The sequence below is a fragment of the Ursus arctos genome, unplaced genomic scaffold (assembly GCF_023065955.2).
Source record: "Ursus arctos isolate Adak ecotype North America unplaced genomic scaffold, UrsArc2.0 scaffold_20, whole genome shotgun sequence".
Lineage (NCBI taxonomy): Eukaryota > Metazoa > Chordata > Mammalia > Carnivora > Ursidae > Ursus > Ursus arctos.
This window is the reverse complement of record NW_026622875.1, coordinates 50,078,070-50,094,127: the sequence shown is the minus strand read 5'-3', so window position 1 is coordinate 50,094,127 and position 16,058 is coordinate 50,078,070. Positions and strand designations below refer to the sequence as shown.

Below are 16,058 nucleotides of genomic sequence, written 5' to 3'. Positions count from 1 at the left end.
TGGGCACCAGGGTGGGGCATGGGGCTATTTCAAGGGTCTCTGAGGTTTCTACCCAAGGTAAGTTGGAGCTGCAGGAGCCTTGGACCAGGCAGTCATTCCAAGACTTTGTGCCGTGCATATGGAGTTCACAAAGAATTCCTCTCCAGGACAAGCTTTCTTGACCTCCCTTCTAATAGGCCCATTTCCCTCCCCAGTATACAACCCAATTATAAACTCCACACAGTCCTTTTCTTGCTGAATGAATATTTGTGTGTCTTGATTTGCCAGTGTTAGTTATCTGAAACAATCCTTTGAGTCTTCCTTCTTTGGGCCTTCACTGGTAGTTCCATTTGGGTTCCATACCCCTAACTTTAGTCACACACTACCCTGGATGTGGGGCCCACAGCAGCTGATTCGGCGCTGCACAGCCATTCAGAATCCAAATCCGACAATCATTTATTGAGCACCTGCCATAGGGGAAGCTCATAGGTATACAGTAGTAAGTGCCTTAATATATATAAAGAACCTTCAGAAAGTTTTCAACCATGAGGACTCAACAAGAGATGCTAGTAGCTATTGTTATTTGTCAGACACGTGTGTACCAATACAGGCACTTTATGATTCTATTGAACCCTTCAGCTACTTAGAAACCTTTTTAATGGGAGACTTGGGAGCTTGAAGAATTTAAGGGACTTGTTATGGGTGACTTGACTGGGAAGTGGCACACCTGTGATTGAAACCCACATCCATGTGACACAAGGGTTTAAAGAGTTAATCTTGCACTAGTCAAGTAATTTAACTAAAATGAATGAAAGTCAGACTATCTAGGAGAGGTAATTTAGGGAGAAATTCTTGAGTGAGGTATTTTCTAGAGTGTTAAAGCACCTCTCTGTGTTGGTGATTCTCCTTTGGCTCCTGGAAACCCACTCTCCACCTTCTCTCCCTGTTCTGCGCCTGGGAAGGGTGGTCTATACAAGCAACATCATCCTCACCCTTCCGTCTGGTCAGGCTTGGCCAATGGGAAGCACAGATAGAAGATCAGAGTCTGGAAGGAGAGAGGAGTAGGATGCCACCTGGCTTCTTCCCTTCTGGGTAGTGGCTGTGATCTTCCACCTGGTTCACAGGTTCTGTTGGGTCACCCAGCTCTTGCTGGGTTCTGGTTCTGGTCCTTCCTCCCACCTCTTGAGGCTAAGCATGTAACAGCACCCCACTATTGCTCTTCTCTAGGTGCTTCACGTCCCTCCTTAATTCAGAGCCCAGTGCGCACCTCTGTAAACACTTTAATAAACTCTCCCCACTTGTGCATTGGAGTGGTTCATCTGTTTCTTGGTGGGATCTCATGGCATCCAGTCAGAGATGGAGCTAAGATAACCCTGTAGGACTTATGCAAGTCAGTAGAGCCATATCATTGTCAGTTTACAAGTCTGTTTGTAAACTGCTCTGTGTCCCTGGCTAGACAGAGAGGGCAAATGAAAAACACTAGAAGCATCATTACTGAAACTAAAGGGAGAGCTCAAATTAAATCACAGCTCTCAATCTAATAAGGAGTCCCTGGTTTGCCGTTGCACTCTGCCATTATTCTATTACGAGTGCTTGCCAGTTAGTTGCTGTTGCCTAATTTGTACATTTTGGCAAGTTATTGCTTCTCTGACTAAAGCAAGGGATACTTTGCTTCTGCTAATATCTGTCCAGGGCACCTCCCAGAATTTCATGGGATCCCATGTACTAAGCCCAGCATAGTTTGCACAGAGCTACAGGCAGAAAGAGAACTTTCCATTTTTCTCATATTCATCCAGGGAACAAGCAGGCCTATCTCTAAAGCAGTGATAGTGAGTGGGGACAGAAGAACACTGGGGAAAAAATGGCATCAACTGGAAAATAATTTGTATGTATGTACTGCAGAGTAAACCAGAAAACCTGTTTGACCTCAGGTAAAACCAATACCTCTCTCTGGCTCTCACCTGCCCTGTCTCTAAAATGAGGGTAGCTGGGAAATATTGGACACAGTGTTGCCTAAAGGACGCTTTCATGGGTGACACTCAGGATCTCTTGGCCTCTACCTGAAGGGCAGCCCAAGAGTCTGGAGCATTGACAAACTTACCGAGACTTCGATGCCCCCAGGGGCAAGCTCGCCAGTGGACAATGTAGAGTGTCCGTCTTCTCCATGTCCTGGGCCAGGGTTGGAGGGTTGAGGCAGTGGACTCCTAAGGAGGGGGCCTTGCTGGCCAGCACCCCCACCCAGCAGCAGGGAGCCCCGATGGCTCTCACGGTCTCCAGGAAAGACTCCATCATCTGTGACCCCATCAGGGAATGAGGTATCCAGGCAAGGGGCACGGAAATGGAACACACTGCCATGGCTAGGCCTGCGTCTCCCAGAGGTGAGGCCTAGGAAAGACTGGGCATTGCCCCAAAGGAGCAAGAAATAAAGACAGACTGGAAGCTGAGCTTGGAAGCATATCTGGACCTCAACACTTCCACCACCCACTCCCATTTCCCTGCCCTTATTCTCATGAACTTCCAGAAGAAAATTAAAGACATAGATCTAACGGGTATTCTAGGTAAACAAGGGAAGAGAATGGGGGAGAAGAATATTTTTGACATAGCCTGGGAAAAGGCCAGGAGAGATGAGAGATTATAAGGTGCTTAAGATCAGCAAATAGGTCATGAGGACCAAGAATGTCAGAAGACAACCTTGTCACCCGGAAGGATCAGCTCTTTACCAGCATTTGCCCATAGGGCTGGACAAAGCTGTCTTAAATTCCCTGCTCCACATGTAAAGCTGAGACCTAAGGAGACTATTATACACACCAGTACTGAACAAGCCTGGTAAATGGTTGTTGAATGAACAAGTGCCCTTTATTGTCTGAAAATTAGGTTCTGCAATTCATTAGATCCAGCCTACATAAACTTGAGAGTTTGTGTTACAAAAGAGGAGACAAGAGCTTTGTAATGTAATGAGCTTCCAGGATCCCTTGAGGCAAACTTTGAATAGTCAACAATGGGGAGATTGAAGGGAGAGTTAGAGCCTAATTTCCTGGAAGAATAATGCCATTCCTCCAAATCAATAAACATTTCCCATCAAAATCTCCCGCTGAGGGAACTATGAGGCTCATAGTTGCCAGAGGAAAGGAGCTAATTCATAGGCCTAGAGCCCCTGGAGCCTGGGTTGGCTACTACCCACGACCACCATGGGAGTTTGACCACAAGTTACCAGTTCTGTCCTAGGCCATATGAAGTATTTCTGAAGATATACACACTGACTTCCCAGCAACTCTGATCATACTGCTGAATGTTTCCCCTTTCCTTAATTCCTTCTATTAACTAAACTACTAAAGTTGGGGCATCTTGTCTGTTGGAATCCTCCTTACTTACCCTCCTATCCCACAGAACTGAAGTTTCCTTTCTGGATTATTTGGAGCCCAATCCTGTCCAGCAACTATCATTGCAATCTCAGTATTATAAACAGGGCACTCTTTACCTAGAATATATGTCCAAGGGTTATGGAACTCATAAAAAATCCACAAATCCTTCCCACTTTTGAAATAAAAGAGCAGATCTGGCAAATCTTTATTAAAAATGGGATGGCTCCACCCCCAAATTACTAGAACTCATAGAACAATTCAGTAATGTGGCAGGATACAAAATCAATGCTCAGAAATTAGTTGCATTTCTATACAGGAACAATGAGACTGAAGGAAGAGAAATTAGGGAATCCATTCCATTTACAATAGCACCAAAAATCATTAGATATCTCTGAATTAACTTAACCAGAGAGGTAAAGGATCTATATTCTAGAAACTACAGAACACTGATGAAAGACATTGAAGAAGACACAAAAAGATGGAAAAACATTCCATGCTCATGGATCAGAAGGATAAGCATAGTTAAAATGTCTATGCTACCCAGAGCAATCTACACTTTCAACGCCATCCCAATCAAAATACCAATGAGATTTTTCAAAGAGCTGGAACAAACAATCCTGAAATTTGTGTGGAACCAGAAAAGACCCCGAATTGCCAAGGAAATGTTGAAAAAGGAAAACAAAGCTGGGGGCATCACGTTGCCAGATTTGTACTACAAAGCTGTGATCACCAAGATAGCATGGTACTGGCACAAAAACAGACACATAGACCAATGGAACAGAATAAAGATTCCAGAAATGGACCCTCAGCTCTATGGTCAACTAATCTTTGACAAAGCAGGAAAAAACATCCAGTGGAAAAAAGTCTCTTCAATAAATGGTGCTGGGAAATTGGGACAGCTATATGCAAAAGGATGAAACTTGACGACTCTCTCACACCATACACAAAGAAAAACTCCAAATGGATGAAAGACCTCGATGTGAGACAGGAATCCATCAAAATCATAGAGGAGAACATAGGCTGCAACCTCTTTGACATTGGCCACAGCAGCATTTTTTCATGACACATCTCCAAAGGCAAAAGAAACAAAAGAAAAAATGAACTTGTGGGACTTCATCAAGATAAAAAGTTTCTGCACAGCAAAGGAAACAGTCATCAAAACAAAGGGGCAACCCACAGAATGGGAGAAGATATTTGCAAATGAAACTACAGGTAAAAGACTGGTATCCAAGATCTATAAAGAACTTCTCAAACTCAATACATGAGAAACAAATAATCAAATCAAAAAATGGGCAGAAGATATGAACAGACACTTTTCCAATGAAGACATACAAATGGCTAACAGACACATGAAAAAATGTTCAAAATCATTAGCCATCAGGGAAATTAAAATCAAAACCACATTAAGATACTACCTTACGCCAGTTAGAATGGCAAAAATGGACAAGGCAAGAAACAACAAATATTGGAGAGGATGTGGAGAAAGGGGAGCCCTCTTAAACTGTTGGTGGGAATGCAAGTTGGTACAGCCACTTTGGAAAACAGTGTGGAGGTCCCACAAAAAGTTAAAAATAGAGCTAACCTATGACCCAGCAATTGCACTACTGGGTATTTACCCCAAAGATACAGATGTAGTGAAGAGAAGGGCCATATGCACCCCAATGTTCATAGCAGCATTGTCCACAAAAGCTAAATTGTGGAAGGAGCCGAGATGCCCTTCAACAAATGAATGGATAAAGAAGATGTGGTCCATATATATGATGGAATATTACTCAGCCATCAAAAAAATGATTTCTCAACATTTGCAGCAACATGGACGGGACTGGAGAAGATAATGCTAAGTGAAATAAGTCAAGCAGAGAAAGACAATTATCATATGGTTTCACTCATTTATGGAACATAAGAAATAGCAGGGAGAAGGAAGGGAAGAATGAAGGGGGGTAAACAGAGGGGGAAATGAACCATGAGAGACTATGGACTCTGGGAAACAAACTGAGGGTTTCAGAGGGGATTGGGAAGGGGGGGATTGGGAAGCCTATCCCAATGGTGGTGGGTATTAAGGAGGGCACGTATTGAATGGAGCACTGGGTATTATATGCAAACAATGAATCATGGAACACTACATCAAAAACTAAGGATGTACTGTATGGTGACTAACATAACATAATAAAAAATTTTTTGATAAAGGGATGGCTGAGTTATTTGCATCTGAGTTATAAGCAAACCAATGAAGAAATTAAGAAGATTTTTGGTTCCGTATTTGACAGGCAGTGCTTTCCTGGCCACCAGTTAATATTTCAGAATTAAACTATTTGACAAATGGTGGTCAATGACCTCTGAATCTAAGCACTAGACTTACCTTAAAATGCATCATCCAAGCAGACCAATTGGTGTCTTGTAGTTTCCCTGAAACCCTTGCTGTGTCTCTCCTAGTTGCTACCCCCCAACCTCTCACTCATTGCTGCTGGTTAGAAAGTGACTTTATATAAAAACTGCTTACAGTCTATTTACTACATGAACATACCTGGGAAAAGAGGAAGGGAACGTCCTCTTGAATGAATTCCAATCCATTAGTGAGCATTAAAGAAGTACTCAAATAGTGCTTCCCTGCCTTTGCACATACATGTTTTCTTTTAGGCCTGAAAAATACTCCTCCTTCCCTCCCCTGCAGTCCTCAATTACTGGAGGAACCCCTACTCACTATTTACTATTCATTTCAATTATCTCCTCCTCCCATGAAGCCTTTCCTGATACACTTCTACCCCCATAAGCAAGGGTGCCTCTTCTATCCCCAAAACACAATATATGTTTCCCTAATATAGTATGTAACACATAGCTGTTTTTATATCTGTCTCCTCCACCAAATGAAAGTCCTTGGGAAATGGACCATGTTTTAGTCATCTCTTTACACCATTGCACCTAGTATTGTTGAATTAACAAGACACAGCTCCTCTTTTGTCCATTTGAAGGTAAATCTAGTTGGGGAGACCAGCACATACACACCAAACAATTACTGGATATCTAGGTGCTAATCTATGTGGGGATGACTGAATGAGGGGAATTAAGCCCAATTCACAGCATCATTGACATTTCCAAGGAAGCTGTGATTCATCCTATTCTGTGATTGTCAGAGCCCTAGTCAAATCCCCTTTCAAACATCTTCTGATCTGTACCCTGTGCATGCCAGGTGCTGCTCAAAAGAGGCAGAGCAAAGAAGGCAAGGGCACAGATCTGATAAATGCTGAAGGGTGTATGTCACTGAGACCAGTGTGCATGTGAGCATGTCTGTGTACATATAGGCACATATAAGTCTGGGGATTGTAGAGACTGTGTTATAAAAAGTAGAACATCCTTCAGATGAGCACAGGAAAAGAGATTGAGAGGGAAGTGAGGGTCAAGAGGCCCGAAAAATAGCCACATTGATCCCCTTTCCCATACTGTTAGTGTGGGAACTACTCTTCCACAAAGGGGTTATCATCACTTAGGTCTCTGGAGAGGGCATGTTTGGGGTACACAGGACTTTCAAGGGAGAGCGAGGTGGTGGGAGGAAACTTAGTAAGTACAGGGAATCTTGGAGTGGGATGTAGAAGGTTTGGGTGGTGAACAGAACTGTTACAGGGTGTGAAGTGAGGTACTAAAGTTATTCCTAGGCTGGACTGCATCACAGAGATGGGTCTGGATTACTCTCTGCCAACAATAGGTGAGGGTTTGGGTTGTGGGGCCCAAGGCATGAGGTCAGAAAAAAGTTTGTAAATGACTTCAGCACCTCAGACAGAATTGCAGATCAGAGTGTTAGAAGGAAGCTGACCCTTAATGTCCACAGGTCCATGGACAACTCAAGGTCAGCGTGTCCACCACTTTCCCTACAAACCTGGGTTCTTCCTCCAGTGCTCCTGCCTTAGAATCACCACACATCTAATTACCCAGTTCTGGAAACTGGGAGTCATTTTGGACTCCTCTCTCCTTTTTCCACATTCCACAGTTTCAGTCTTATTGTCCCCTACCCCCAATAAAAGTCACAATCCACCCCTTTTTCATATTCATAATGCCCCTGTCCTAGTTTAGGCCACCATTTGGTGGGGGGTCGGTATGTTGTCTGGATTACTATAACATCCTCCTAATCTTTGTGCCTCCAGCTGTTTCCCTGCTACAAACATCTTCCCACTCCAATCATTGTCCATAGTAGCTGCAAAGGTGGGTAATCCTTAGAGAACGAACTTGAGCTGTTTACCATTCTGCGTTGGTTGTAAGGATCAGATTGGGGTGATTTGTTGTCATCTGTGGAGCCCTCTGACACCCTTGGTTTCATTCTGTGCATTCTCTCACTGGCATTTTTGGAGGCTAAAGGTGATCCATTGTGGGAATGGAGAGAGGCTGTGTCAATCCCCAGCGCTGCCAGCACCTGAAAAGAGAGAAGAGCCGCTGCAGCTAGCAATATGTGATTGAGCTTACCATGAATGTGTCCCTTACACATGCGGTGTCACAGAGGTGAGGGCATCTAAAACAGAGGAGGTCAGGATTAGAACCTGGGTGGTAGTAGGATTGAGGCATGGCAGGAAGATCCACCTCTGGGTCATCTCTTTCATTCACACCCTGTAGTATGCCCTGACGATGCCCTGCCCAAATCCATTTTACCAGGTCAGTATACTCATCTTTAGCGCTTGAGTGTTAGCTGCTAATGGATCACAGCTACAGCAATCTGTAGAATATTTCCTTTGACTGTACATTTGGCTGGGGTGGGTATGGGGGTATAAAAAGCCAGCCCTCTTGCTTCAAGGTGCAGCTAACTTTGTGGTACAAGGCATGCCCCAGAGCTCCCCATGCGATCAGGCTGAAGGTCATCTCTAGCTGAGGCCACTTTCTTGTTTAATTCTTCTCCTATCCCATCCTACTTCCTTCCCTCTCCTTTTCCTGAGAGCACCCCTCAGTAAATCACTAGCACAAGATCTTCATCAGGTTCTTTTTAAAGAAAACCTGACCTAAGAAGGTCCTTAAGGTACAATGAATCTTCTTACAGTTCCCTAGAATGACAGCCTTAATCTAAGTGGCTTGTCCATACCTCTGCCCAAGAATGTGCAGCCTGCAACAGACTTCACAAAACATCCACCCCTCACAGACCTCCTGCTCCTTCCGGAGCATCTCAAGGGCCTCTTGGAACTTCTTCTCCTTGGCTTCAATTTCATCAATGGTTGCCTGGTTCTGCTCCTCATATGCCATGGTGACCACAGCCAAGATCAAGTTGACGAGGTAGAAAGACCCCAAGAAGATGACAAGCACGAAAAAGACCATATACATTTTCCCAGAAGCCCTCAGGGTCTGCAGATTCAAGAGAAAGGAGATCTGTATCCAGAGTTTATGGGCCTCTGACATTGCCAGGCTCCTCCAGAAAAAATTCAGGCATGCATCTGACTCCCCAGTTTCCAAACAAGTCTGTAGGGCGACATGCAGATCAATACCTGCTGGTAGAGGCGTTCCCAGGAATCCTGTGTCATGAGGCGGAACAGTGACAGGAAAGCCCAAGCAAAGGAATCAAAGCTGGTGTAGTTAAAATCGGGGTTGTCAGATGTTTTAAGACAGAGATAACCTTGAGGGCAGTGGCTGCAGCAAGAATAGAGAAGGTCATCAATTGCATAGCCCTCCTGCTTCTTGGGGGCAAGGTAGCCCAGGGCTATAGGAAGACCATAGGGTTTGAAGTCAAAGATTGGAGTTCAAGGCCTGGCTTCCCTCTTGTTAGCTGGATGACCTTGATCTCTCTAAGGCTCAGTTCCTCTTGCCCACTTATTTTTTATTTAATTTTTCTAAAGATTTTATTTATTTGAGAGAGAGTGAGAGAGAGAGCATGAGAGGGGGGAGTGTCAGAGGTAGAAGCAAATTCCCTGCTGAGCAGGGAGCCCTACATGGGGCTCAATCCTGGGACTCTGGGATCATGACCTGAGCAGAAGGCAGACGCTTAACAGACTGAGCCACCCAGGTGCCCCCCTCTTGCCCACTTAAATGGGGATGATAATACTTTCACTTCAGAGTTTCATGCAGAGGGGAGTGGCCTGGGAAGGCCAGCTGATTGCCCAGATATGATCCCATAACGTGGCAAACTCTTTGCAGGTTCACACCAGGGGAGGGAGAGTCAGTATCAATAATGCAGACTTAAAACCTGAGCCATTTGGCATCATCTGCCAACCTGTCCATCAAAGGAAGACTCACATTAGTCAAGTTCACTCACCAATTATATATAACAATGAAAACAACATTTTCCACTTACTGGGCACTTACTGTGTGCCTCTCTCTCTCTCCTAAGTGCTTTACAAATGCTATAAATTAATCATCTGAACCATCCTTTCTTACAGATGTGGAAGCTGAGGTTCAGAGAAAAGAAGGCAGTTGCTTAAAGCCCCAAAGATGCCAATGTATTTATTCAAAAGGAGAAATATAATTGTCAAGTAGCCTATGAAGACTGACTTATGAAGGAAGGTCAAATTGAAGATGACCACATGGTGAGTATTGGAGTGGTCAGTGCTGGATTGACTCTTCACTCTCTCATGATAAGGGAGTAAGTTGATGTCAAGAAGTATTTCTAAGTTAAAGGCATGTGAGGTGTTCACACCTACCCCAATGGGATGGCTTTGCTGAGAAAACAGTAATACCTTGTTTGTAGTTTGGGATTCTACTACCCCAGCATATGTCTACTAACACCAATCTCTGGGGCTGTCCTTATTCCAGACATCCACGCAAACACACAATCCTGGGACCCATACAATTGATTTGGGTCCCAGCAACTTGACTATAATCAATCCCAATTCTTCCTTCAATCTTGACTGGATATTTGTGAGTTCCTAGACCCACATTTAAAGACAGACAGTCTTTTGAGTTGCTCTCTGAAAGAGCTAGTCAACCCATTACCTGTAGGCTTGCTAGTTAACTCCGAGGGTAGCCTTGTTTCCATGTCTTCCATTAAACCCCACTATAGTTGCTACATACACATCAATAATGAACTACTCTGAGAAGTAAATGAGACCACACTACAAAGCTTCTAGCATGGTGCCTTCAGCACAGTAAATATTATATGTTAATTGCAAATTAAAATTCCTGCTGTTTTTAACCTAAAGCGACCAAGTGGAAGAATACATGTGAAAGAATGCTGGAAATCACTAACTGTTTCCTAGTACTTGTTCTCCACATTGAGACCCGGACTTTCCTCCCACAGTGCTACTGGTCAGTGAGGGCCTTAGCTCAGGGCTCTGGCTTCTCTGTGGCCCAGCACAGGTCTCAGTTTCCATCTTCACAGTATGCCCTTTAGGGCTTACTCTGCCCATGATTCTGAGCTGGCCTCCCTTGCCATCCTAGCCCTATTCATTTCTTTTTTTTTAAATAATAATATTTTTATTGTATTATGTTAGTCACCATACAGTACATCCCTGGTTTTTGATGTAAAGTTCCATGATTCATTAGTTGCGTATAACACCCAGTGCACCATGCAATACGTGCCCTCCTTACCACCCATCACCAGCCTATCCCATTCCCCCATGCCCCTCCCCTCTGAAGCCCTCAGTTTGTTTCTCAGAGTCCATAGTCTCTCATGCTTCATTCCCCCTATCCATTTCTTTATTTCCTGGCCAGGACCTGCCCGCAGGATGTCTGGCCTCTTTTGGAGCTTGGTTGTGGGGCCATTGGTGGACCCCATAACTTTACCACAGATAGTGCTTAGGCTACTCTGGAGCCATTGCCATGAGAAATGCCATTATCCAGACAGGAAAAAAGACATTGAGGGGGCCTTTGGTCTAGATTAAGTTAAAGGCAAACTGACATCAGAACAGCCCTATCTCTGAACCAAAGAATGAAATGCCAAGCGCTCCAAGGAGCCTGTGTTGATCAAATTCTCAGCTCTGTCTGAGATTGTTTAGTGAGCTGATTAAGGCAAAACTCCATACAGGTCCCACCCAGCTCCACTTGGGCAATCTGGGGTTGTTAGCCATTCAGGGAGTGGGGTCATATGGGCTTGGGGCTCCAGACCCCCAAACATGGAAATGGGAAAGATGAGCATTGCTGATCTGTTGCTTGAACTCTTTCTGTTCATGCCTGCTCCAGTGGTCAAAGCAGCAGGCAAGCTGGAGGTGACACCTACCCCTTTGGTTTGTCTCACATTCTGTTCTGCCACCTGGAATGGCCTCCATCCAAAGTATCTCTTGTTCAACCAAACTAGACACTTCCTGCCTGTCCTTCAGTGCTCACCTCAACCACCACATCCGGAAAACCTTCCCTGACCTCCTGCCCTGTCTCCCACCATCACCTCACTGTGTCTCCTCAGCCCATGGAGCCTCTAGCATAGCACTGCTTCTTCACAGGGTAGCATCTTCATGTATATGCATCAGAGCTCACAAACTGGCAGCTTGCAGGCTGAATTTGGCTTGCAGAAATATTTTGTTTGGCCCACAATATGTAGACATTTTTTGGAATTGGTAGCCAATGTTTGTAGTTGGGAGATTTCACATAAAAATCTGAATTCTTATCTTTCTTTTTTTAAAAGTTAGAAGAGCTGGAAGCAGTGGACCCACATTTTCATGTGGCAACCAAAAGCTGGGTCTAGCAGTGGCTGGCCCTTTTAAATGGGGCACAAACTATCATCACCTGGTTCCCACCCAGCCTAATCTTCTCATTTGTTATGTATCTGGCTTCTGTAAGAATTTGAAATGGCAAAGTCTGATGCATGTATTTCTTCCTCTGTCATGTGTGGGTAACAAAACCCATGTGATGTAGTTGTGATGATTAAATGTAGAACATTTGACACAAAACATATTTAATATATATTTGTTTCTTCTTGGGGTAGATTGTTTGCCAAAATGGCCACAACTATTCTCCTACCTGTATCCATACCCCTTTGCTATAAAATTGCTATTGCTCCTCCAGTCAAGAGGTGGAGTTTATCTCCCCATCCCTTGGATTTGTGCTGGCCTGTGACTTGGTTTGGTCCATAGAATGCAGTAGAAGTGACATTTTGCCAGTTCTGAACCTCGTTCTCAAGAGACCTTGCACGCTTCCACTCTTTCTCTTGGAACCCTCTCTCTGCCCTTGAGAACAAGACCAGGCTAGCCCACTGGTAGATGAGACCACATGGAACAGAAAAGCTGCCCCAGTTGAGACTGTCCTAGATCAGCTGGCCACTTGCTAATCTGTCCATTATTTGCAGATGTATGAATAAGCTTAGGCAATGCCAGAACACCAGGCTGATCTCAGTTCAACATGCTAATGTGCAGAATCCTGAGCTAAATAAATGGCTGGTCTTTAAGCCACAAAATCTTGGGTCTGTTTGTTACATAGCAAAAGCTAACTCCTACACTCCCTCCCCATGAGCCTGGGATGACAAAAGCCATGACTTATTCATTTCTACATCATCCTTGGGGTCTGCAAACCAGTATCTTTCCAGAAAATGATAATGACAAAGAGAGAGGACTGCTGGGCATTGATGCTTTATCATGGGTTGGGCACTCACCCTGCATCAGATCCATTGCCACACAGTAAGGGATCTGAAGTGCCCGGTTTATTATAGTAGAAATCTGCAGGAGAAAGGAAGAAATGAAAGCCATGAATATAGTTCTGAACCCTCTAGCTCAAGCCTTATATGGTGGAGGCAACACCTCCTAAGTTTTCTTCCTGAGCAAGGTGTGTTCCCTTGGCTATGTGCTCTCAGTAGGCATGCTGGGACATTTGGAAGGGGTAAAATCCCATCTGGGAAGAGAAAAGCTGAGCAGTAACTTCAGCTCTGAGCCTCCCCCAGCAGAATGATTTGCCCCTAGATTCATAGCTCATTTCCTTGTAAAAAGAACATTGGACAACAGAAAATGGGGACCCAAAAGTAAAACAGCTCAGGAGAAGCATTTCAGCAGGAAAGAGGAATCAAAATATATTTATATATAGGTATACAGGGGCTTCACAATCCTTGCCAACCAGACCTTTGTCCCTATGGCAGAAATTCCACTCTTGTTTTCCATAAGAGGAGTAATTGCCCGTCTCGTTGAGAGCTGCACAATTCTTGACACACTTGTTCTTGAGGTTGCCCTTGAAGAGCTGTAAGCCCACCAGGGCAAAGACACTCAAGCAGAAGACAGTTAGGATAGTCACATCTGCCAGTTTCCTCACCGAGTGGATCAGAGCTCCCACAATGACCTTCAGTCCTGCAGGAAGATAACAACAATACTCCCACATGGATGAAGTACCACAATAGAGCACACACATGTGCCTGGCATGTCTGCATCTTAACCATCCTATCCTTTCAGTACACGTAGGTGTGAGGTACTTTACAAACTTTAGGACAATTCCAAGTGCGGTTCCCCATTTGAACCTTGCAATAACCCTAAGTGTGGAGGCAGAGATTTTTGTTCCATTGTAAGGATGAGACAACTGAGACCCAGGTGATGTATTTTTTTATCGTTGTAAAGCTAATAAACTTATGGCAGTAGCAGTTCAATTTAAAAAATAATTGTTGAGTACCTGCTACATTTCAGGCACTATGCTAGATATAAGGCTACTCACTTGATTCTAGTAATTTGACATCTGTTTTTCTACACTCACTTCAGTCCTGGGAGGCAGCTTGAGGATGGAAACACATGGACCTCAGTGTGTGTGTTGAAAGAGAGAGAGAAAGAGAGATATGCAAGGGAGACAGAATGAGACAGAGAAAGAGAGAAACACAAAGACACAGAGAGACAAACGCAGCAATAGAATGAGACCACGAGAGATATTTGGACAAGCACAGCTGGCAGTAGAGTTGGGGGCTCTGCTTGTTTAAGGAGGGAGGATTTGTGGCTGTGGAGAATGATATCAGCTTCTTTCAGAGTGCATATTCATAGGTAGAAGAAAGAGCTCTGAACAGGGAAGCAGTCTGAGACTGGTCCTTGTCTTGTCATTTTGGTTAACAAATAACCTACTGAGTACTAGCTGTGTTGGTCCCTGGGCTGGGAGCTGAGGAGGGGGCTAAGGCAAGGGCATGTTGTGGAGTTAACAACTGAGGGGAAATGCCATTGCATTATTAAGCAGGTTGGCACACATAGGAGCAACTCCTAACTGAAGCCTAGGCTGGGGATGGGATAGGGTGGAATGTGGGGAAGCTGGGAGAGACCAGGGAGTCCCTTGAGAAGGTCAGACCTTAGCAGACCCTGAGGAATGAGTATGAGTTGAATGAAGAGAGGAAGGACTCTTTGGTAGAGAAGCAGCATGGCCAAAGCCTGGGAGATGAGCAAAGACAAGGACTATTTGTAGAACCACAGGCAGATTCTGGAACATGATGCAAGGCAGGTACAGGAATGAGATGAGATTGGTGAGGGAGTCTGGACTGGACAGGTCTTAATAAACAAGACTCAGGGTCTTCCTGGCTGAAAGTAGGTGAGAGAGATAGCAAGTGGCATCATTAACTCCTTCTTGCTATGGCTCTCTTCATAAGGAAGCTTGTCCAGTGGAAGTTGGCAAAAGCTTTCTAATCCTTCCCTGCAGAGCCAGACATAGGATGGTAGAAAGGACTTCCCCCATGGCTTGAGTGTTTCTGTTTTCCAGATGAGAGCATGGGTTGTCAGGGGTGAGGGAAGGGAGATAATCCATCAAGCCACAAGTTGGAAGCTGTCTCAATGGTTTGCCTGGGCTCTGGCCTCACCATCCTTTCCCTCGACCCAGTGAGGGGTAAGGTGTATCCCTGAGATATTAGTGACAACAGAAGTCTTGAAGGCCCAATAAGATAAGTTCTGGTGGAACACTTTTGTTTCTGAATTCTTTGTAATCAATAATTGCCCAATTCTTTTCTCCTCTGTGAGTCCAAAGACAGGACTGAGGCTCAAGCTTTCAGATATTTGGAAATGGCAAAGACACTCACTAGAGCTTAGTACTGCCTACTCCCTTCCTCCCTATTTCCAAGTTTATACCTTTAGTTTAGGGTATAAATGAGAACCTCCAACTGGAGGCTTGCCTGAACCCCAGAACAAGAACATAAAACAGGGACATGACCTTCTTGTCATTTATTGATGGTGATGTCATGAGGTATTGTGCACAGAGCCCTGGCCTAAGAATTGGGACACTAGGTCTCCAGGTCACACTTTGCCTAATTAGTGGTGGGGCCTCAGTTTCTTTGTCTTTTAAATGGGGACAATAGTTCATGCCCTGGAACTTTATAGGACTCATGCAAAAATCAAAGTAGGACAATCGGTTGTGTAAACCAGCATATGCTCTATGAAAACATGTAATGGTTAAAGCAGCTCACCTGGGATCACAGAAACTGTCTTTAAAGCTCTGAGAACTCTGAATGTCCGCAGGCCTGAGATCCCTCGGAGATCTGTTGCTTCACCAATGTATCTGTAGGACCAGAAGTTGGTCAGTATCTCTGCAAGGAGAGGGTCCTGGGAATGTATGCAGCATAAATAAGGACAATTTTGGGTAACAAGAGCCTAAGAAGGACCCAGAATAGACACAAAATCTAATGGCACTTCCACCTATAGACTGACACACTGATTTAATTATAGCAATAGCTTTTAAAATGGCTCCTTTGAGAAGATATGTTATGATTCTGAGGGCTCTCTGTACTACATGTATGGATGGGTGTTCAAGTGTGTGGGCTTGGCCAATCAGTCTTCTCAGACACTGGTTCCTCAGGCAAAGACTTTCAGGTCAGGTTTGTGCAAGGCTGAGCCTTGTCTGCTCACTTTGACAGCCTGTTTATCAGCTCAGAGTTGAGGTCTCTGA

The 16,058-nt window shown here is 44.5% G+C and overlaps 1 protein-coding gene across 3 annotated transcripts in view; it reads right to left on the bottom strand.

Moving 5' to 3' along the window:
- The window catches only part of SCN10A (sodium voltage-gated channel alpha subunit 10), a 103,322-nt gene that overhangs the window by 52,953 nt on the left and 34,311 nt on the right, over positions 1 to 16,058 (bottom strand). For 2 of the 3 annotated variants that reach the window (XM_026496747.3, XM_026496748.3), the window contains exons 5-11: positions 15,580 to 15,671; positions 13,316 to 13,507; positions 12,826 to 12,892; positions 8,798 to 8,939; positions 8,460 to 8,657; positions 7,573 to 7,743; positions 2,081 to 2,374 (exon numbers count right to left, since the gene is read on the bottom strand). In XM_026496747.3, the coding sequence (XP_026352532.1) occupies positions 2,081 to 2,374; positions 7,573 to 7,743; positions 8,460 to 8,657; positions 8,798 to 8,939; positions 12,826 to 12,892; positions 13,316 to 13,507; positions 15,580 to 15,671 (1,156 nt within the window). The remainder of the gene's footprint in view (positions 1 to 2,080; positions 2,375 to 7,572; positions 7,744 to 8,459; positions 8,658 to 8,797; positions 8,940 to 12,825; positions 12,893 to 13,315; positions 13,508 to 15,579; positions 15,672 to 16,058) is intronic. The other variant, XM_026496749.3, reaches the window with a different exon arrangement.